Source organism: Aythya marila (genome assembly GCF_965140915.1).
Source record: "Aythya marila genome assembly, chromosome: 1".
NCBI classification, from domain to species: domain Eukaryota; kingdom Metazoa; phylum Chordata; class Aves; order Anseriformes; family Anatidae; genus Aythya; species Aythya marila.
This window is the reverse complement of record NC_139042.1, coordinates 80,224,939-80,246,498: the sequence shown is the minus strand read 5'-3', so window position 1 is coordinate 80,246,498 and position 21,560 is coordinate 80,224,939. Positions and strand designations below refer to the sequence as shown.

The 21,560-nt window shown below is 48.1% G+C and overlaps 1 protein-coding gene across 1 annotated transcript in view; it reads right to left on the bottom strand.

Annotated features, from left to right (window-relative positions):
- NHS (NHS actin remodeling regulator) overlaps positions 1–17,866 on the bottom strand; it is a 245,298-nt gene extending 227,432 nt beyond the window's left edge. The window contains exon 1 of the mRNA XM_082765869.1: positions 17,284–17,866. Coding sequence (XP_082621995.1) covers positions 17,284–17,614 — 331 coding nt within the window. The 5' untranslated portion in view covers positions 17,615–17,866. The remainder of the gene's footprint in view (positions 1–17,283) is intronic.
- Positions 17,867–21,560: the final 3,694 nt, after the last annotated feature.

Here is a 21,560-nt window from a genome sequence, read left to right as displayed (position 1 = left end):
CTACACAGAAGAGCTAGAAATGCTGATGATTCAGGGGACCTGTCGAAACCAATCCTGCCTTCTCTGGGATAACGCATCATGTGTGGGCAGCTGTTACTACTTTCTACTACACTCCTTCTTGCACTTTTTGCTTGAGCCATCTGGTACCAGCCACAGCTTTTCTGATCAAAACTATTTTCCCGAGTACATTTTCCCCATTTCCACAGAAGAATAGGAAGAATTCTCCTTATCCCCCCCAGAGCCCTGTGCTGCTTCAGACTGCAACAGCCGAGGCGTGCAGCAGCAGAGACCTGGGGCTGCTCCCACCACCACTACAGCAGGAACCCCTTGCATCCCATGTGGCTGCCCCCATGGCCCTGGAACACCTCTCTGGAAGCGTTCATGCCCCCTCCAGCAATAGGAAGGCTGGGGGGGTTCCCAAACTGCCCGTTGTTCCCAGGCATTTCACAGTTACTGGAGGGGCTGTGCGGGGAGATGTGCCAGTCCCTGGGGAGCAGGGAGCCTTGGTGCAGCCCAGGCCATATGCAACAGGACAGCGTTTGCCTCCAGAGGGCAGAAAAACGTTAATGGAGACAATAACCCAGCTTTCTGTGACTGCTGGACGTGCCTGCTTCTCTCTGTGAGCTACCTCGGAGAGGGGAAGAAAGAAAAAAAACACAGAAGTGATTCATGAGGGCACGAAGCTTTGTCTGCCTGAATAATGAACTAACGGTTGGCCTTGCTGACAGCCCAGCATCCTCTTACAATCTCATCAGCCCCTGCTTTGTTCCCAGGCCCCGCTCAGGCATCAGCTGAGGAAGTTCATCCGTCTCGGCGGTACACCGTAATGATAGCAAGGGTTAAATACCACTTACGCGGAGGTACAAAGGGCCGATATAATTTTATGTGAGGCCAGACAGCTGGTTTGTATAATTCCAGTTTTCACAGAGCATTCCCTTCCCAACTGCTATTTCTTTCCAGTGCGTCCCCTTAAAAAATAAAAAAAATAAAATCCCTGTGAGTTAATTCTGTTGTTGGAGAATGCCAGCGCGGCTCCAGTTATCAGTGACACAATTCAAAGCTAAGTCCACTTTCAAACTCAGACCCAGGCTAAGGCACCAAGACAAAAATTCTTACAAAAGTCCTCCCTGTTGAATCATTTCAGGACAAGGTATGGATGTAGTTTTGTGCCTGTTCTGCTGAGTTTTGTTGTGTGCTTCTTTTTCCTTAAACACCATTGTTCTACCTTTCTAAGAGCTCCCAGATAAGAACATCTGTTTTTAAATAATCTCAGTGCTGCTCTGGAGTTTCTACAGTGTGCAGTGACATAATCAGCTGCTTTTTATTAACTTGGTTGTTTGTGCAACAGCATTGGTGAATGTTCATCCATTCATCGCTGCACATCAAGCAACTGGGGCAGATCCAGTAGCAGGAGTGTTCAGTGTTTGCCAATTCTGATACATCAGCACTATCTAGCAGCTAAATTATGCTTCCCTTGCCTGAGTAGGCAGGCACCGAAGACAAACACACATGCACTTGTTTACTGAATCATCCTTCCTAAAATGTGGAGACATGTTAACAGCAGAAAAAGTGAGCTGAAAACTAAGTGAACATTCAAGGTGCAGATGAATGACCCTTCCCTCTTCTCCCTTGTCTAAAAGATTCCCCCAAATCATGGGAAAGTAGCCTTTTCCAGGGATACCCCAGCAACACAAGTACAGGGTGGAGCTGATCCCTAATGACTCCTGTAAACAGATTTTACACTATCACACACAGCTTTGCAAAGCTTTGAAAGACCATCCTGGAAGCTGCTGGGATTTCTCATGGAACATCAGCCAAACCCTGCAAAGAGCTGAGGGAAGGGGGCAGAGCAAAACAGGGTCCCAGACTGATTACTTGCTGCATGCTCCTCATGTCAGCTCACTACTTCAAGCCATTGGTATATGAACTCCTGTTGAGGACAGAGTGAGGACACTGGATGTCACTCTCCAACCCACAGCACAGGGCAGGAGCAATACCCAAAACCACAGGCCCAGGGTGTGCCACAGCAGCCCTCAGGGTCCAGAACTGAATGGTTTCATCGTCTCAACGATGTGTGTTACCACGCAAGGGAGAAAGCCCCTTCGCTGAACTTGGTCTGACTGACAGCCTACAAAAGGCAAATGGGGTCTGTCTTCTCTGCAAGCCTTCATAACAGCTCAGAGCAGTGGAATCGGTGCCTATCCTCTTAGAGGCTAAATGAAAAAGAATGGTGCTTGAAGCTTTTAATCATGGCACCTTGAGCTCATAAATGCTTCAAAGACTGGATTATAGAGGGGTACACAAAAGAACTAGAAAATCCCATAGAGTCCGGTCTGATCTCTGGGACTGTACACTTTGTAACTACCCCTCTGAAAGCACTATCCTATCTGATCTGATCTGATTTTGACTCCCTACAATGACTGGATGTGGACAAGCTGCTGGGCTGCTATGAAGAAGCTGTGTGTGATGGAGTCAGGGAGTGCTTCAGCAAAAGGCAGGTCTCAATTTGTCCTACAGCACCTGATGATCTTACGGATTAAAAGCAGTTTTGAAATGCCGGGACCAAAGCACTATTGCTGCCCCTGCTGGAACCAAAAGCACCTTGTAATCATGTCACAAAATGGTTAGTTTTATAACAAGCCCTCTCCTCTACCAACCTCCCAGTGCGAATCCAAGAATGGGGAACTCCACGCACTCCCCCCCACACACCAAAATGAACAAAGCTGTAGATCCGGGTTTAAAAGGTAAGGAGGATCTAATTACACTTTACAAGCCACCTGCAGCTCTTGAGGAAAAGACTATTTAATTGAATCATTCTTCTGAAATTTTCTCTAAAAAAAAAAAGGGGGGGGGAAGAAAGAAAGAAAGATACTGACTCATTATGGTTTCTTTGATCCTTTCCAACACAAGCAGCTATATGAAGAAAGCAATTTTCCTTCCCTGAGTCCTCCCCTGTTTGTTTCCCGCAGTGTCAACCTGCTCCAGCAGGCAGTCCCGGCTCCTTCCACAACACTGCTCACCCTGCCCTCGCTCTCTGTTAAAGACACAGCAGTTCTGATGAAGCACCATCAGCACTACTGGGGAGGCACGCCTGCTGTCATGGCTAAAATGATTTCTAATTTCTACCTGGTCATGGAAAAGAATTATCATGGCAAGACATCGCTTGTGACTTCCCCAGCCTCTTCAAGGATTCTAGCGGAGAGCTGACACCTAATGCAACCCGCTCCGGCCAGCACTGCTCAGGAATCCCAAATAAATTCAATGTTCCTGAGTCCTTTTATGCTGTAGCATCCCTTTCTTGAGAGCCTTCATAGATATATGAACATTTAAATATTCTTCTGCTGGTGAATGTACCTACAGTACCTACACTGCCTCTACTGTGCTTATGAACTATAGAAGAAAAGGAAATATTAGCTTAATAATGCAGTAAGGTGATGGTACCAAAGCAAAGCTACAGCTTTCCATAACATTAGATTTACTATGTTAAGCTCTTAATACTATGAAAGATTAGCAATGACAGACTCTGTTGTAGACTAGCAAAAGCTATCTGCAATTCTTGCAACTTTCACATTAATCACATTTAAACATGCTGGTAACAGATGGGCATCATGGAGTGCTAGGTCTCTCACAAGCCAGTATTAACAAAAAGCATGTCTAGGAGATCTTGTGGCTTCTACAGATCAGAGAGATTGTATATGCATGCACTTTATTATTGGTTTTGTTGTATATTATCTGCAATTATTAGAAAAGCTCAAGTTAAATAGATGACAGGCTTCAGTATACATGAGTGGGAAGGCTCGATGGGTCTAGGGGGAGAAGAATCAAAATAAGACTACCCACGCAAAGTTCTTCCAGGTCCATACTTCATGTGCACAATGACGATTTTTCCATTATACAGGGAAAGCCTTAGATACCACACTGAGAGTTTTCCTCTGACTCTACTACCCGCACAAAGCTTCTCCCAAAGCCCACATACAAGCCCAAGCTGTGAAAAGTGCAATGCCAGACACCAGCCTGGTTGGACAGATAATGAAAATCCATCCTCCCCTTTCATTAGAGCAGATGTCAAGCTCAGTTGGCTCTTTCTGACTGAAGTTGAGAGCGCACCTGAAGGGAACTGCAACGTTAGCACTCGGCAGCCAGATAGAACACATCAGACATTTATTAAACTTCCCAGCACCGTTTTTTAATTAAACCAAGTCCCACGGTACAACCTCATCTTTACATGACTGTAATTAACCAGGACATGCTGTCTGTAACTTAAGAAAGCTCACTCTCTATGATCCAAGCCTCAAAAGAAAGATTGGTAACTGCAAAAACTTCAGTCCAACTTCAGGTTGATCCTCAAGGGGAAAAATCTGTGGCTCTCAGCAACAAGAAATCCTGCTTACTAAAGGAAGAATGGAATACCCCACCTAGAGGTATTACCTTCACTAGGGAAAATGGCATCAACAGCTGGAAGCGTTTGTCCATGAAGGACCGAAGCACTCTTGATGTGGAGAATTGTCAGTCCCGCAAATTGCTCACTGTTGACAAAGCAAGCCTGGGTAACTGTACAGTATCCACCACCAGAAAGACCAGCCCAACTCATCCTCATTCCTTGCGTGATATCACCCCTGAGGAGAAGGGATGGGCCTGCCACAGAGCTGAAGAACCAAGGCCTACAGAGCCCATGGCAGTACTCGTGCTTCACCCCATGGTGTTTAACACGAGTTAAGGGACTCATCCAAGCATGAGATCTATAAACTCCTCTGTTCAACAGCAAGAGACAAACCCGCCTTACAATGGGATGGATTGCCTAACGTTTAGAGTGATGGAAAACTGCCAGTTTTCCTGATGGAAAACTGCCCTGGCAGTAAAAACAGAGGAGAGGCACTGGTCGCCTCAGCTGGCTCTTCTAGGGTTCATGCAACTGCTCTAACACTCTCTTTCTTTCTTTTTTTCTTTCTTTCTTCCTTTCTTCCTTCCCTCCTTCCTTCCTTCCTTCCTTCCTTCCTTCCTTCCTTCCTTCCTTCCTTCCTTTTTTTTTCTTTCCTTTTTTTTTTTTTTTTGTAATTATCTCCCTGCTATGAACACAACAATCCATAGTAACATTATGGAAAAATTAATTATTGCCCTAACTAATGTTTCTTCAGCAGAAACTGAAGGAACAGACAGGGAGGGTACTTAGGGACCAACAGACAAACAATCTCCGTTTGATGCAGCTTTTTCAGGAGGAGTATGATCTCCAGATTCAGGCCCATTCTAAATAGAGCCCAGAAATATCCGAGCTATTTTAAACAAGCCGTGTTGTGTCATGCAGCTCATACAAACACAGATTCAGTGAGTGGTCTTTTCAGGAGGGCAGACAGCTTCCTCACCCGTGCCGCCCTGCTGCCAACTCTCCCCCCACGCAACCTCGCTGGCACAGCACCTTTGGAGGCTGAGCTACACCAAAGCAGGGCAACACCACTGCCCATGAACATTGTGCAGGGGAGACTGTTGCCTCAGAAAGCTGCTGAGTTGCATAGGTGAAGCCAGTGAGAAACACCAGCTGCTCAGCGCCCCTGAAGCTATGAAGTGGCATGTCAAGAAAGGGGAGGTGGGAGACATTTCCCTCGCTATAAATGGCATAGGAAAGCAGGAACGAAAAAGGGTGCAGGACACCAGACAGACCTCTGACCTGGTTTCCCCATCAGTATGAAACCAGGCTCCTCAGACCCCAAATTCACAATGAGACCTGCAGAGTCACATCCTGGTGCCCCCAGGGTGCTTGGGCAGGAGAGCACAAGCATGAGGCTTCCAGGGAGTGGGGTTCAGGTGACACTCACAGCTGACATCCACAGCTCCAAAATGCAACAGAAAAATGTCTGGACAGGTTTGGAAAAAAAATAAAATAAAGATCAGGTAGGCTTTCACATAGCTCTACAAGGTTGTAAAATGTTCGTGTGGTGCAATCAGGACATGAAGTAGTAGAGAGAGCTGTGTGTCACACAGATGAAAACGTTCTTGGTATATAATTTAACATCCTCATGCCCAAGTACTATGGTCTGAAAGAAACAAACAAAAACTACTTTGACACAGCAGATATATCTTGGACCAAGAAGTATTGAAGTGTTGGCCAAAGTTTGACTCAGCCAGCTCCAGCCTCCAGTACTAGAGCATTTAATTATGTTATCCAGCATTCAGCTCTAGGGATCTGTCCATCTGGCTCATGCCACAAGAATCAAGAAGCTGCAGAAGAACAGACTGCAGCAAAAAAAGTCAGCATGTGCCAACTTCTACAGAGACGTATTTAAACAGGCCCAAGGTTGGACTGCCTCAAAAGGGAACAGAGGAGACATTTCCATGAAACAGTAAATATGAGTGTACAACATTCCTTAGGTGAATCTGCAAACTACGCTGTACACTTGCATCACTTTACTTTTCACTTTCCCATCTGTTCTCTTCGAAGAATTAATTTAATGAACTAGGCTGAGGTTTTCTACATTTTAATTTTTCAATTCTTGCTGTAATATAGTGGGAGCAATTGATTCAAGAGCAAAGGCTTCACTTCTGCAAGTCAGAATAATAAGAACAAAAAATCATCATCATTCCCACATCCCCGAGCAAGATGTACCCTATTTCTGGGGCAGGATCACCCATTACATCCTGATGACGATTTTGCAACAATATCACAACAACCTCTCAAGGCTGGATTAATCTTCCAGTGTGAGAGGGATGGGAAGGGAAGAAAGTGACCTCCACCACAAGATGCTTTTGGACACAAAGTCAAAAAGGCAAAGAATGAGACACATCAGTTACCTTTGACTATTAACTTTGTAATAAGGGCTATAATACTGAATATTTTCCCCATGTTTTCAGCACTTCACTGCTGATACAGCTGTAAAAATTCTTCTCCCCTCTATTAAGCTTCTTGAAGCTCAGTGACCAATGTTATCTTGCCCAAATTTTCCACTCATCTTCCTCCTTTACCTCTGTGTATACAGACAGTTAAAATGGTGTTTCTCTTCCAGTGACACACAGGATTTTGAGGAAGAAAATGCTGTCCAAACCTCTTCAGTTGCAACTATTGTTAGGAAAGGTCTGCATGCTGGTTCGTTTTATGGCAATGGAATCCTTTAGTCTCACAGTGCTAGATGCTGCTTGTCAGGCCAGACATACGGCCAATCAGCAAGTCAAATTCCAGAAAGGAAAAAAAATAATCTCTCTGAGCTGAAATATTTTGCACTTCCCTCTCATTTCCTTTAACGAATTGCCATTCTGATGGGTTCTTCAGCACAGCACCTAGGAACAAGGAGATAAATGAAAAATACCTCTAATCTACATTAATAATTTGTGTTAAGTTCCACTTGAACAATTTCATAAATGAATAGCCACATTATAGACGTGGAAGGTAGCTGTAATGTATTTGTTCACTTGCAGACCCAACACTCCTCGAACAGGGGTGCTGCTCATTTCCACCCTGTACCTGTAGGCCAGAGCAGGCTGCCCAGGCCCATCTCCAGGCAGCTTCTGAAGACCTCCAAGGAGACCCTACAGCTTCTCTGGGCAGCCTGTGCTAGTGGGAGGTGTCCCTGCCCATGGCAGAGGGGTTGGAACTGGATGGTCTTTAAGATCCCTTCCAGCCCAAGCCATTCTGTGATTCCATGACCTGCATTCCAACAAGCAATGCTTTGCCACTCTTGCTCCAAAGGGATGGCTCACAAGCCCTGGGTACCAACTCACACCAGCTGAGCTGCTGCTTCCTCCCAGTGATGGAGAGCTACCAGCAGACCTTCAGGTGAGCCTGCTCGTTCTCCTTTAGGAGGATTTTGTCCAGAACACAGCTTATCTGTCCTCTGTCTGGGCACCAAGCTGCATCAAGCCTGTGGGAGCTATAACAGTGGCCAAAAAATATTGCTGAAATCATGAAGTAGTGATACTTATTTTAGGCTATTAGCAGAGTAATGACAAGATGATTGCCACAGAATATACTTCAGCTAGAGCACAATTTCAAAGTAAAGGAACTTAAAACAGTGATTTTAATGTGCTAGCCACAATGGATGCATTTATAATGTCTATTAAAAGCAGGTTACGTTTGGGGGATGGTGGTTAATTAAATATTAGCAGGTTATCAGTAGTTTATTAACTGAACAAGACAGCACCACATTAAAGATAATCAATAGAGAATAAACCACAGCCATAAAAATTAACACTGCTCATTCTCACGGTGAGAGGGGGTTGCCTTTACTGTTAAAATGGAGGTAAACAGTGAAGGCGCAGGTGTGTCCTTAATGAAACCATCATGAAAAAAGATGCAAAATATAGGGTGACCCAAAAGGAAAGTCATTCAAGGCATAAGTTGTCCACCCCCTAAAAAAAAAAAAAAAAGACTAAAATTGGAAAGAAATAATCAGTAATTCTAGAGGGGAAAGAGGAACACGAACAAGCAGTTTTGCAAGCAGCGGAACTAATGAAGCCTGGTTTTCTCCAGCTTTTATGTTGTGCAGAGGACTGACTTTCACATTGAAGAAAACGTGAGCTCCAACTGGAGCACATTTTTTTTTTTTTAATCGGGTTGGAGCATTTATAGTGGATTCTTTCCCTGTGGATTTTCTGGTGTCTAATAAGGAGCAAGCCCATCCTTCAAATGCAGCAGCAATTCTGTTCTCTCCTTTACCTGGCAGCCTCTTTTATGATTCCTATCCTGTGGCAATGTAGTTGAGCTTGTAGTTGAATAACAGATACAAAATTTCTGAATGGCTGCTGTGAGATACATAGGTATGCCCACCTCCTCCCCTGTTACACACTCACAGAGTGTGCTATCCCTTAATTCTTGTTTCAGTAAGAAACCAGGCTAAAAGCTGTGTTGTCAGAATAATCCATCCTACAGGGAAAATTCAGCTTTGGCATGCTGTGTGCAAGACTTCATGCAATCTGTTGGGGAGACCAAGACTTCAGGTTCAGTGAGGGAAATGGAGTTGGGCAGTACCCTCTCCTTGGACCCATTTTGATTTGCATGGAAAGTGTTTAATCATAATTAGTCTCTCACTTCACTTAAAATTAATTCACTCCTTATCATGTCTCACTAAATACCAGCCACAGTGAAATGCATACCGTGTTACAAAAAGCATGCCTCTCAGCATCACAGCAAGTTACTGCTGCCTATCCTGATCACCATCAGCAAGATCTCATTTCTGCAATCACAGGCAGTCACAAACTGGAGAGAACAATGCTTGGTAGTAGCTTTTCTGAAAACAAAACCAAAACACACAGGCAAAACAGAGCATCCATAGAGAAACCAGTTTTGCTTTTAAAGCAGTCCAAAGCCTGTGCCAAGAGAGGAATTTTTCAATGCACCCCACATAATTCATTCCCCAAAATGACTTGCTTGGTTCACGGCTCCAAGGAGAAGGATCAGCACCTTCTCCCCTCAGCGTGCCCTCCCTCCAGGCCAGCTTAAAAGTCTTTTCAAACATCAGCAAGCTAACAAAAAAACTTTGAGAAGGCAGGGGAAAAGCTGTAGAGGCCCGAGCGAGCTATGCATATTTATAGCACAAACACACTGCCCCATGCTCATTCTCCTTAATCACATGCACACGCTAGCAAGACAGCTCCTCCGAACTTTCTCAGGGACTCAGCCCGAGTGGCTATAGCTCAAAGTCCAACTGCCTCCGCGGCTGAAAAGAAAGGGAAACCCACAGTGGCTTTGTAAGAATTACAGTGATCCCATTAAAAAATTAAAAAAAAAAAATGCCTTTCTCTGCTGGGACTTAGCATGGCAGTGCCACACAGCACTCATTGAATCTAGCAGCATTTCAAGCACACAACTCCTGGTGTAATTAAACCATGGGCTTAATTAGGTTCCCATCGCTATTGCTTTCTTCCTGCCTTCAGCCAAGAAGGTGTAAGAAAAGATTGTCCAATACAGATACTGCAATTTAAAGTCTCAAGTTAAGAACACAGTGGGTGTATATCTCGTATAAAATCTACCCTAAAAACATGCCAGTTGTTAAACTAAGCAGCGCATTAGAAGCAGTTAGATATAATGAAAATGGAAATGGAAAGTATGCTGGGGAGATGCTTCAGCTCAAAACAGCACGCACTGTATGCTATCTTTTATTTTAATCATGCTCTAAGCCCTGCCTTTTTGAACTTTTTATAAATTCTGCTATCTCCCTTTGCAGTTACTTACATATTGGTGTATAAATTCAAAGACGAGAAGCAATTAGGAATGAAGCTAAGACTCCCTCTCTTGATGCTAATACATCAAAGGAAGTGAAAAACCTCCCCCCCCCCCCACGCACACACTCAGTAACACAGAGAGCTTCTGCTCTTCACAGCCTAATAGCTCGAGTAGCTCCAGTGGAGAGTCTGATGTCAGATTCCGATTACACGGAGATGCCAAGTGATTGGAGAGAGCAGCTTTTGAAAATCCCAGCTCTCTGATTCAGGAGACCACACAGCTGTGCGGCGATGCTTTTAAAATGCACGTGCGTATTACTCCCATGAGCTGGTCATATTTTTTTCCCCACTTTGGGCATCGTAACGTTGCTTCCAGGAGTTCCTCGTGGGTCTCTGATTTGGGTGCAGTACACCTAGGCGTGCGTGAAGAAAATGTGTCAGACTGGGGGCTCTTCAAACAGCTGGCGCTACCCTGCTGAACCAGAAGAGCAGTTGAGTGGCACCGTTATATCAGGTGCCGTATATTTATACTTGCCTCCTGCAAATCGTTCCCTCAGTCCAAGGACATTTGAGAATTACGCAATAGGGTTTTTGGAAACACTCCAGGCCCTTCATCTTTCATAAAGAGAAACCACCATCTTTTATGTGTGTGAATAAACAGGTGAATGACCTTCCCACGTCCTCAGTAAGTTATCAGAGCCTGCTTGCTTCTTAATCTCCAGATCTCGCCCGTATCAGCAGGAAGAACCAACCGAAAGTGGGAACGTCTCTGCTGATTTCACCGGAACACTCGTCTCACATCTCCATATACATCAAACTATAAAAGATCTCAAACAGAAGCAGGGAGTTTTAAAGGGGCTTTGTGAAGTATTCGTGTTATGTCATCAGATCCACAGTAAGTGCAAGCATCTTGCTGGCCTGGTTCCATTTTCTCTGCAGTCTTACTCCTGGGTAAATGAGACCTCACTGATCTTAAAGGAGTCGAGTTGTTTCCATCTGGATTTCAATAAACACTCAGGAGACCCTTGTTTGGTGCATGAGTATGGGCCAGAAGGAAGTTCCATTAATGGCTCCGATACTGCGCAGCTCTGTGGCTGCAGTGAGGTGGGATTCCAGCTTTGGCTATAACTGGATCTCAGGTCTTCTGTCGAGAAGGCTCTCCATCTAGCAACAAAAGTCCTCAAACATTTCAAATCTCTTACATCAGTTTAAGTATTGTTTGTGGGATGGAAAGCAACTACAGGAAGGTAAAGGCCTTCTATAACACGCCAGCGGAAGACCAAGTAAATGCAATTCAGCAAAATTCCTGAAGATTTACATCTGTTTAACAGGGAATGGTTTCAAAGGAAAACCACAGCCACCTGCTATTCATCTGTTACCATTTTGTACCAGGTTAGCAAGTCTACCTGAGCACTGAGGTCTTGGAGCCTTTCCACTGATGGTCCCACTGACCTCAAGAGGACAAAGGGTTTTATACCCTGCTTTTATCTGCAAAGATGCCAGAGTCTGCTTTACACCAGTCAACGTGACTGAAGGTGACAACAGCTTCGAAAGCACTATGTCTCTGCCAAAGAGACTTGACAAATTTCCTCCCCGTATGTTCTATCACGTACTAAATGGATGAGAAAAATCTCTCAACCCCAGGCTCCGTACGGTCATGCTCTTGTGTAAAAGGTTTTCTATCGCTACTCTGTAAACAAAGATAAGGAATCTTTTTCCTAACTGACGGCGCTCTATCTAATGTCATGGGCAAGGTACAAATGGGATGCTTAAGTTAGCAGGTTTTTCCTCCTACATTTCTTTGTTGTTCTGACAGTAGTAAAAGGTAAACAGGAAAACCAATGGTTTGGCCTCCCACTCCTGCAGACTCTTGCTAACTTGACACCAGCCCTCTGCAAGAAGCCAAGCACTCAGGAAATTATCCAACTTTCCCACACCCACAACCCGGGTTATTTGCGTTAATGGGAAAAGTACAGTCAAGTGCACCAGACAGTAGAGCTCTATGAAACAAGCAAATAAGTGACAGCAAGCACAAAACCTAAAAAAAGAAAAGAAAAGAAATTAAAAAAAAAAAAAAAGCACCAACAAAACCCCCCAAAATAAAAAACATACACGGAAAAAAAAAGAAAACAGATAAGAGCCCTCCTCCACTTTCAAAAGGACAAATGAAGAGGCTGTGTCATTCCATCTGGATGGGTGCAGGCAATTGATTACTACATCCATCGTACAATTCTGTTTTTCTTCGGAGGTTTTGTTATGCACCCGATGAAGACTTGCCAGTGAATATGATTTCGATGTACAAAGAGAGCTGTGAATACATTCTCGTGCTTCATGTCCCAAACCACATTAGCGCATGCTTCTGGAAGTGTAGCTACCCTTACACACAGATGCGCTTATGCACTATAAAGCACTACAATACAGGCTTAAAGGAAACTAGAAATCTACTCTCATTTGTTTCCAGCAGTACCAGAGACGCTTTTGTGTAAATGTATCCAACCTGTGGGGGTCTACAGTTGTGCCTCAGCACAATAGGAAATCTGTACAATGGAAACTGCACTTTGAAATCCCTGGGATTTTGCGAAGCAGGGATAAAGTGCAGCACTTACCTACCCAAGCTAAACTTGCTTCTTTTTTCTTACAATGGGGCACCTACTCTTAAAGTCTTCTGTACTCTCCTGAAGATCTCTGCAAGCGTGACCACCAGCAGTTAACCTGGGGTGGCCTTATGATGGAACCAGGGTGCAGGTTTCTAGGCTCAGCTGGCACTGAGGTTTCAGTGCATTAAGCCAAGAAGGAGGAGAGGCATAATCTGCTGAGCTTTGGATCCAACCTATGTTTTGTAAAAATGGTAGAACTGCAGCAGAAGCAAACCAAAACCTTACAATTGATTAAACGTTTCCCCTGCAGTGCTCAAAACCCGAACAGAGGAGCACTATATCAGTGTGTAAAAAATAAAATAAACAAACAACAACAACACAACAATCTAAAAATCCCAAAGAAACATACCAAAAGCAAAAGTGAAACTAGCCAGGCTGTTCCCAGTAACTGACTTCAATGAAATAGAATAAATTAATGCAGAGCCTGAAATGATAAAGAACCAGTTCACAGCTGTCCTTTTTATCTCAATCCTGTCACTTCTGTAAAGAAAAGTATCGGGGAGCTCACCACAGAGGTGTGGGGACCTCTGAGGGACACAGTAACACAGGGGATGCCCACACTCCTAAGCAGCTGTATTACTAAATGTGAGCACTTAGGAAAATTGGGAATGGAAAAGTGGTGCAATGAAGATACAACAAGCAACTGCTGGAAAGGAGACAGCCTTCAGGAAGATTTGCTTCTGGTAACACATTGATGCTTTCAGAAAAAAAGCCTGGAATGCATGGAATTCTCTGGGATGCCAGGGTGCAAACACGATCTTGTTAACCAGGGCTTGAAAATCTGCTGCCCAGTCACTATTGATTACTCAGAAAGCAAGATAGCTGACCTTGTCAGGTTCTGAGAAGTACTGTGTTCCACTCAGACTGCCAGATCTGGAGGAATCGTCTCTCCAAGTGCAGACAGAGGCAGTCAGTCCCAAGCATACACACGAATCCAGCACTTCTACGGCTCTGCGTTACCACGATTATGAAACTACTATCACACTGCTCATTTCTCTTGCTGTTAATAAGAAAACTCGAAGCAACAGCAAGACTGACAACAGTCATGTTATTCCCACATGGTTCTGCTTTAGAAGCAGACCCTGGAGCTGATCGTGATGAAAAGCAGCGAAGTACTTAGAGTGGCAGAAGGGCAAAGCAGTTAGTTCAGGAGCTGAGCAGGAAAACACTTCTCACCCTTGTTTCTCTTCCAGTCAGAGGGTGGGAAAGGATTCATATTTGCAAGATGCTAGCTGGCCAGAGGCTTGTAAGAAAGATGAAAGGACCAGCAGCATCTGGGAAGGCAGGGGTGAGGGACCCAGAGTTTTTGAAGATGACCTGCTTGTGACTGCCCAGAATCTGTCCTTTATTGTGCCTAACAAGCTCTCCAATCACACTTTCCGAACGGTGCCCGAACCAAAAGAGCAACACATAGGTAAATCCCTCCAACAGCAGCTCAGCAAAGCAGTTCAAGCACTTTTCTTAGAGCAAAGCATACCCAGTCTTGCAAATCTTTACCACTTCAATAGCAACAAAGCTGAGAATGGAAAGTCCCCAGGAAAACAACAGCCACGGTGATAAGCATTACTAGAAAAACGCTGTTATTAATTCATTTCAGTTTTCTGTTAATATTCCCTGGATCCAACACCAGTGTTTTATATGAATGCAACAATACCTAATTTCTGATGTAAAATATGCCATTATGACATGAAATTGTACAATACGCTATTTTCAAGAGAGCTCCTTTCCCGACCTCCTTCCCCTTGGTATCATTGGTATCATGTCTGTTACTGCCATGGACTAGATCGGGCTAAGGGATGCCCCCTGTAACCACTGGCTCCATTAGCTGCTGGGATGGATCTGTCCCATCGTTTCCTTCTCCTTGCCCAGACCATCCCTTCATCACAGGAATCCAGCTGGCTTACGAAGCGCGGAGAAAAAGGCCTTCAAATGTCACGGCTCAATATCTAGGGCACGTCTGGTAGCATTACTCTCAAATCACTGTGCTGCAGTTGGCGTGATAACACCAAGAACATCTCACTGTGGCGAGATAGCCCAGTAGTTTGTAACCTAGAACTTAAAAAATGTACATGTGGGCCGTGCTGCTGTTAGGCTAACATGCCAGTATGCAGCACCTCGGTAAATACACCGAGCAGACAAGCACCTCCAGGCACTCAGCAAGTTTGGTGCCACCATTACAGAGAGGACACGGGTGCCTACCACCACCTTGCTCCTTGTGGCATGAGCCCAAATCTCCAGTCAGTTCCGATTTACTCTTAGATGTGGTACTCGGACCCGACAACCAAAAGGCAGCCCCGAAGCCACCTCACTGTCCCCACGTTTGCTGCTGGATGTAGAAGTCAGCATGCCTTCATGTGAGGCTGGTAAGGTAAGGCAGACCTGAGCTTGCTCTGTTGCTTTGAAGAGAACAAATGGGTCCTGTGACTGGAGTGAAATGCTGCCAGGAATGAAATGTGTAGGCACTTCATGCTTAAAACAAACATTAGCATAGTTTTGCTGAAAGTAACAATGAAGGAGGAGGTGTCAGCCTAGGAAGGAGAACGCATGCTCTCGTTACACGCCACAGCAAGGATGGGCAGCTTCCTGCCAGGCAGCTCTATCAGGCCCTCGGGAGCACAGAACAGACTGCAGGCCAAATGGAGGAGCTGCCGTGGACATGTACAGATTTGGAGGATGAGAGGAGAAGACTTGCAGCACGGTGCAGCTCAGCTCCAGGCTCCCAGCTGCGATGTCCAGCTGCAGCACCACGCAAGTGCAGCTGTCCTGGTCCAACACTGGGTGGGGAAGAGGAGCAGCCAGAGCGTGTGGCAAGTTGATCAGCCATGCCCACTGGCTGGGTGCGGAGTCTTGTCACGCTTCGGGCACGTGCAGCACAGTGCGATGAGGGCCGGGCGATGTGCCTGCGAGCAGCTGCACAGCTGGAGGCAGGACACACACCTACGGGAGGATGGGCAGCAGCACACGGCAGCACCATGCAGGAGCCCCTGGCTAGCCAGCCCGAGGGATATCTGCAGCAAGAGCAGCAGCACTGCACTGCACGCTGTGCTGCATGCAGGGGAGAGGAGAAGCAGCAGCCAGACCGCAGGAGATCATAACTAAAAGTGAAGGATTTAAAGGAAAACAGAAAATGAGCATAAATGCGGACTCTGCGTTTATCATCTCAGGGGAAAAGCCAGGCTCTCCAATTAAGCGCATGACATAGCTGTGCTGTAATACCACGGTTTTGCACCGTGATCTGAAAACAAGCTGCACTTGCAGAACCCACAAAGCAAAATAGCCGTGTGGATTAGACGGGCTAAGCTCTGCTCTCGCTTCCATTAGCGTGTGCGCGCAGCTACTCGGCTCCGAAGACTTGCAGATGCGAACGTGATACGAGGAGTTTCATTTCCTCAGACAGTTCCCTCACCACACCGGCCAGCCCTCCTGCTCACCGCAGTTTCCAATCACAGCCCAGCTCTCTCCTCTGACTGCACGCTAGTCCTGAAACCACAGAAAGCCTCCGTCGGGCTGACCTGGAGTTGATGTATGTTAACGTATCGTCGGCAAAGTCATCGTGCAGCTGCCCAGGATCTAGTTTAAACAGCTCCGAATACCTATGGCTTGGTTTTGTTAATCAGTACAGCTTCGCTGATCCTAGAAGAGTTACTTCTCTTCCACAGTGCCTCGAAGGGGGGAAATGCAGAACACGATTTTTTAAATGGCACGTTCATTAAAACCACCTAGAAGGGGGCACGCTCTCGCTTACCCCGGTGTAAACCCACCTCTTTACACCCACCGGAGATACGCGGGATTTTGAGGGGAGTAGCAGAAAGCAGAAAACTGAGCCAAAATCCCCTTTGAAGCCACTGCTTTTTCAAAGCCAGACATTAGGAGGGCAGGATTGGCACCGATCTGTGCCGCTCCGGACCTCCGGTACCCAGCCCTACCTACGGAGAGCAGACAGTCGCAAGCGCTGGGGAAGCGTCTGCGTCAGTGAGAGCACAAAACCATTAGGCTGCTGTAAACACGAGCAATGTTCAGCAGAAATCAGCAGCTGCTAGCACTACGCAGCCTGTCACCGCTTTTATAGCCCGGGTGGAGAAGCAAGCAGCAGGATCCAAGCCCTCCGCGCTCATAACCGAGGCGGCGGATCGCCCTCATCTTTCTCGTCCCCTCCCTCCCTCCCCGGCCGTTCAGGGCCACTCTCGGCACAGACACAAGTCATTAACCAAACTTCCTTATTTTACATGGCAAGCCGCAGAGAGACGAGGTGCTTTGGGCATTGCTGCCTAGCGGGGTGGCCGTTTCAGCTTCAGCCCTTAGGGTTTCGACCTCCGAAGGGGCAAGCATCCCCCTCGGGGATGGGGATCCGGCCAGCAAAGGGGGGCGCAGCAGACCACCCCCCCCGGCCGCCTGCGCCCCATCCTCGCCCCCTCCCCGGCGGGCAGCCCCTTCCATAAGGCTCCCTGCGAGCCGAGCCGAGCCGAGCCGCGCTACTTACGCACTGCCTCCTGCTTGGGGTCGAGGCCGCGCACGGCCCCCTGGAGGCCGGCGATGCGGCCGTGCAGCGCCCGGACGCGGCGGTGGGTGCCCTGGATGTCAGCCTCGACCTCCTGGAAGAGGGTGCAGGCGTGCCGGGCCACGTCGGAGAGCTGCCGGAGGATCCGCGACAGGGCCACGTTGCTGACGGCGCACAGGTCCAGCACCATCAGCACCGCCGCCGCCGCCTCCTCGCCCGCCGCCCCCGGCTCCCGGGGCTCCGCCGGGGCTCCCCGGCTCTCGTCCGCCCGGCACAGCCTCTGCGGCTCCACCGTCCTCTTGGCGAAGGGCATGGCCGAGCAGCCCCGGCCGGGGATCGCCGCCCTGCTCTCCGCTGCGCTCTGCCCCGCTCCGCGCCCCGCCGTGCGCTCAGCGCCCGCCGCCCATCGCCTGGCCGCGGCCCCGCTCGGGGCTCCGGGGCTGCGGGCGGCCGCCGGGCATCCGCCGCCGAGGGGAGCCGGGGACAGCCCCCCTCGCCTCGCCCCGCTTCGCCTCTGCCGCTCTCCCGCAGCGCCGTGCCGTGCCGTGCCGTGCCGTGCCGTGCCGTGCCGTCCCGCTCCGCCGCCGGGTGCGAAGGGGCGGCCCCAAAAACGCAGCCGGAGGAATCCCGCGGCCGCGAGGAGGAGCGAGGAGGCGGCGGGGCGGGGGCCGGCGCCGGGCTCGGGGCCGGGGGGGGCCCGTGTCGGCCGCGGGGAGGCGCTGGAGGCAGCGAGCTGGGAGGTGCAGGCGGCCGGCGGCCCCCCCGCAGCACTGCGAGGGGGGTCCCGGGCTGGGGGAGATCGGCAGGCACCCCCCTGCCGCCCGCAGAGGGCGAGAGGGTGCTGGTGGAGCCCTCCGGGGTGCCCAAAGCCGAAAGTGCCCAGGGAGCAGGCGGGATGTCAAATCAGTATGGGATACGGAGGTATTAAATCCTGTGTGATGGGTGCTAAACGTGCGGAGGGGGTGCTGCGGGGAAAGATGCCGTAGGAGAGCAGCCCCAACAGCCGCACGCCGCGGTTAGGAAGGGTCTGGTTGCCTGCTTGACCCGGACTTGTCACCCTTGCAGCCTTGAATCCTTACCGTGGTGCAGGACACGTTACGTGACCGCATGCAGCCGGCGTGCAATTACCTGTGGTCAAGCAGCCCGAGCTGCCGTCACCGCCAGCCCAGCAGCGTGCGCTTGCAAAGATAAATCTGAGCCGACCAACTTTGCTGGACCTGCTGCTGGCTTCTGACATGGGCGCATGAGCAGTTCGTGTGCCCTGACACTGTGCCTAGAGTTTCTTCCACAGGATTCAACTTTTATCCCCGGTAACGGAGCACAGACTGTGCTGCTCTTCCCACCTGTGGGAGTCGCAGTGCATTAGTTATAATCCGCTGAAAGGTGTTTTCGTATTTCGCTTGGGATTCACAAATGGGATAGGGAGGGAGGGCGGCTATGATTTAATGCCACAGAAAGGGCAGCAGCCATCCAAAGTGGTGTGGGATCACAAGAAAAGGACCGCAGGAGTCAAAGCTGCTGGAAGCAGCATTATAGCCCTCACTGGGTGGGGATAAAAACTTAGGGAAGCAGCTGTCAGTTGCTTATCCCACATTGCCCTCAGGCATCCCAATGAGCCACTGGATCGGGGCATTTGTAAGGGGTGGAAGCTGAAAGAGGCAGGATTTCTGTGCCTTGCTGCACTCTCCTGGTTGGTACTGTCATCTGGGCAGCTCGGGAGGAACAGGAGCCCTCTCAGCCTCCTCATTTCCTTTGGTGGGAACACAGCTTCTGTCTATCACTGCAGGTGCCACGGGGTCTGGTAGTGTCCCTCCCAGTCACACACTATGAAATCTTTTCCTTTGGTGATGCACAACCCCAAATTCAGCAGGTTCTCAGCTGCCCCCAGAATTGCTCTTGGTGTGTCTGCTCAATAATAGGGTAGGAATAGAGGGGCGTAGTCCCAAAGGCTACCCTCAGCTTCAGGGGACGGGTCTCTGGAGGCTCTCTCCATAGCCAAAGGAGAGGGAAAAACTCCCCCATGATGGATTTTGAACATTTACCTCAGGTCTGAAGTCTCCTCAGATGAGCCTGTCCCTCTGCCCTGCCTGCAGGGGAAGCCCAGGCAGCAGAGCTTCCTAGGCTGAAGTTAAACTTCAGGAGTATTCCCCAAAGTGTTCGTTTATGAACCTGCCAACCTGGACCAGCCTTCTGCATCAGTATATTTCAACACGCACCTGCAGATCTCAGAGACTGAGACGTGTCAGAAAGACTACCAGTCATGAACAAAGATAAGCCTGTGAACCAGTTCTTTATTTGTTTATTTATTGAGGGAGAAGCCTTCTGTTGGGCTGTACTGCTTTCCTGCATGAGTGTGAGCTGTATTCCCTGCGCTGGTTGCAGTGACTTCAGGTTGGGATGCTGCTGTGGATGGCCCTGGCTTCACCCATAGCAGGGAAAGATTGTGTGGTGGTTTACTTCAGAGACACATACATTGTGGGGATGGGAGAGGGGGTGAAAAGGGTACAAGAAAAGTTCCTCCTCGACCTCTGACCAGTGCTGCTGGTGGTGGGCAGGCCCCTGGTCATAAAACACAGCAGCTGCTGTGCAACTTCACAGCCCCTAACCCCATGCTACAGCTGTGTTCACCCCCTCCCCAGTTTGCATTTGTTGCTGACATCCTTGCTGAGGTGATTTTACAGTGAAACCAGCCAGGCGACAGTCATGCTGATAGGGATGGAGGGCAGGACCACTGTCGGGTCGGAAGGAGTCAGTGGTTCCCTGATGCAGTGCAGGAGCCAGGGAGGTGGGATTAGGCAATCTTGCCCAGTTTGGCAGGGTTGCTCTGGCCTGCTGCAGTATGCCTTGCTCTGCAGTGCCAAAAAGGGAGGAGAGGCTGATGAGTGCTTCAGGCTATTGTCATTTCCTCCTCTTTCCAGGGCTGTCAGGAGGATGCCTTTAGGCATCATATTAATGAAGTTGTGGCCTTTTGACCATGCTGTGGCATCTGTCATCGCCAATGCTCCCCCCCCAAAGTGTATCACATATTTATTCCCAGCAAAGATGTCACAGGCAGCACATTACCAAAGCTGTACCCACTCAGGCTAGCAAGAAGTATCCTTGTTCAGAAACTCTCTTAGACAGGATAGTGACGTCCATTGATCACACCAAGGCCACATTAACAATAAAAGCCCATTAGCCAGGAAAGCAGCGCAGTCAGGGCAGCCTGCTGTGAGTCTGGACCTGCTCATTTAGGTCTCACAGCCCTGCCAGTTCATTTCAGCACAAACATGTTAAGACCGTGTTCAAAACAGGATTTTAGCTGAGAAATACTTCTCCTGAAGAGGCTCGCTGGGTTTGAATGGCTTAGTCAGGCAAAATGCTGGTAACTCAGCTTCACAAAGCATGTCCTGTGTTCGCCAAAACACTTCTGTTCTGGACAGCAAGGTGAATTCCTCCTTCAGTGTCATTTGGCCTTTGAAGGCAACACCGCTGATGTACTAAGGCACACTTCTTCTCACTTCTAGTTCCCACTTCCATATGACTTTATTGGCCCAAACAGCTATACAAGTGTTGTCACAGTAGGTGAGAGACCACGAACCTCTTCCAGGAGCTGCCACATGAATAGGTGTGGGCAGGTAGGAATAGTCCCTGCTCATCCTTGCTCCCATGATCTCTCACAATACTCCCAAGTACACAAATGCTGTGCAGACGCTGAATTTTCTCTTGTCCACCAGGCCTTGGCACCCTTTTCTCTCACTGCTCTTTGAGAAGAATAATTCCATGAATCTCAGTAAACCTTTTTCCTGACCTTCCTCATGCTTCCTGGTGAGAAGGTGTACAGACATGAGAACAGTGAGCGTTTCTCAGTGTTAATCTCTCTTTCCTGTCCCATTGAATTTCTCCAGCCACACACGTGCTGTCACCAGCTTGCATTCTGAATTCATCTTGCTGCTGTTTTTTTCTGGTATTTGTTAATATTTATATTACCATAAACCGCTTCACTCTTAAACCATGACCCCACTGCTTTAGTCACTGCTTTAAGTAGGAAAAAAGCAGGGCCTGCAGGAGCGTGTGTACCTGTAGCAAAATGAGTAATTGGGCTCCACGAGGTGCTGCAAATCATGTTGTGCAGGCAAAACAATTAAAACCTGAAAGTTAACTCCCTTTCTTCAAACTCTCTTAATTACAGTTGTTATAGAGTTTACTTGTAATCAGAGCAGGGATGACATTTCAAGCTGAAGAGTGATTATTAAATTGATACTTTCTTTAAAATGTGC